Below are 1,521 nucleotides of genomic sequence, written 5' to 3'. Positions count from 1 at the left end.
TCCTTTTTCTCTCTGAGATGATCCAGATTTCTGTCTTCCAGTAAAAGAATCAGCCAGTTCCTTCAGTCCAAAATTTACCTGCAGAATCACCTTTGATGATCTTCTTTTACAGATGGGACAGTTCTTGTTTCCAGTTTGTTCCCAGAATTTCTGCAGGCAGCTTGAACAGAAGCTGTGGTTGCAGCTCAGAGACACAGGATCTCTGAACGTCTCTGAACAAACATGGCAGCTCAGGTAACGTTCAAACAGAGCTCTCTCTGCCATTTTATATTGAATTATTTCAATAGCACGACTCACCAAAAGTTTCAGTTGCTTCTTCTTTAAATCTTTCAAATATATGTTGGTTTAGAGATCTAACACTCAGTAATGGCGTCTCAGTTCAGGTCAATAATGTCTGAAATTAGTTTCAGTTACTTTTCAGTTTCGTTCGGTCACGTGTTAAAATTAAAAAATCTGCTGTGTGAGTTTATGTCCAGCAGGTGGTGCTGTTAGAAAATCTTTCACAGCTGGGCAATAGCCTTTTAATTTATATGTACAGTCATACCATAAGGCACTTTGTAACAAACTAGTAATGAAACAGATTTTTTTTGTATAGTTTAAAAACACTTCGCCGTTTATTTTTTCCACTATTTAGTCTTTCTAGTGTAAATAGTGGAATCACATAGATATATTCCTACAGTGCATTGAAAAATAAAATATTAAAATGTACTCATAGCATGTGGTTAAAACAAGGCACGCCACACAACATTACTTATTTCGACAAACAGATTATTTTAGTCGGTATCTGTTGGTCTTTCCTCAGCTTCATAAAGAGTCTGTTTTAAATGAGCTATGAAGAATAGTTATCGCAAAACAGTCCGAATATTTTGAAGTAAAAATACGAAGATGAAGACAAAATGAAGAGGAACAGAAATTAAAATCAACATCTGTTTATTTCTTAAATCATAACTTTAAGCAAACACAAGAAATGATTCTCCTTGTGTAGCAGAGTTAAAATGCACTTTATTAATTATTATTTCTAATTCATGTTGTATTGGGTATTTGTAAGTTTTATCTAATCGAGCTATCTTTATTTTCTGCTTTATTAAATTTGCCTGCGGGAATCGCCTCTGACTTGTTTGTGCCTCCTGGGCTTCGGTAGATCTTCCCGGTCCTGCCCATAAGACGTACGTGACGCCTCATGGAGCGGGTCGGCCCGTTGTGCGATACGTAACACCGTCCGCCATATTGAATGTGGAATATGTGCCAGTAAGCTAATACAGCTAAATGGACCGAACTTCACAAAGTGCCGTTCTACAAAGTATTTTAAATTAATACCCGTCATTGACACATTTTCTCACAACACTAATATATTTGGCAATCAAAGAAATGAGTAAAGACAGAGTTTCTAACTTTTGATGTGATTAATTGTCCCAGTTAAACGACGTTTAACTAAAGTCCTAAAAGGGGTGCGGGTTTTAATGTTTTTATCTTTTTTTTTTTATCTTTTTCAAAATCTATTTTTCTCACTGTTTATTCTAT

The 1,521-nt window shown here is 35.6% G+C and overlaps 1 protein-coding gene across 1 annotated transcript in view; it reads right to left on the bottom strand.

Moving 5' to 3' along the window:
• Window positions 1-278, bottom strand: part of LOC106956327 (zinc-binding protein A33-like) — a 10,554-nt gene extending 10,276 nt beyond the window's left edge. Inside the window, exon 1 of the mRNA XM_015047114.1 lies at window positions 91-278. Coding sequence (XP_014902600.1) covers window positions 91-264 — 174 coding nt within the window. The 5' untranslated portion in view covers window positions 265-278. The remainder of the gene's footprint in view (window positions 1-90) is intronic.
• Window positions 279-1,521: the final 1,243 nt, after the last annotated feature.

This window comes from Poecilia latipinna, unplaced genomic scaffold, assembly GCF_001443285.1.
Source record: "Poecilia latipinna isolate Pla-1442-1.1 unplaced genomic scaffold, P_latipinna-1.0 Scaffold808, whole genome shotgun sequence".
In the NCBI taxonomy this organism is placed as follows: domain Eukaryota; kingdom Metazoa; phylum Chordata; class Actinopteri; order Cyprinodontiformes; family Poeciliidae; genus Poecilia; species Poecilia latipinna.
This window is presented reverse-complemented; position numbering and strand designations above follow the sequence as displayed.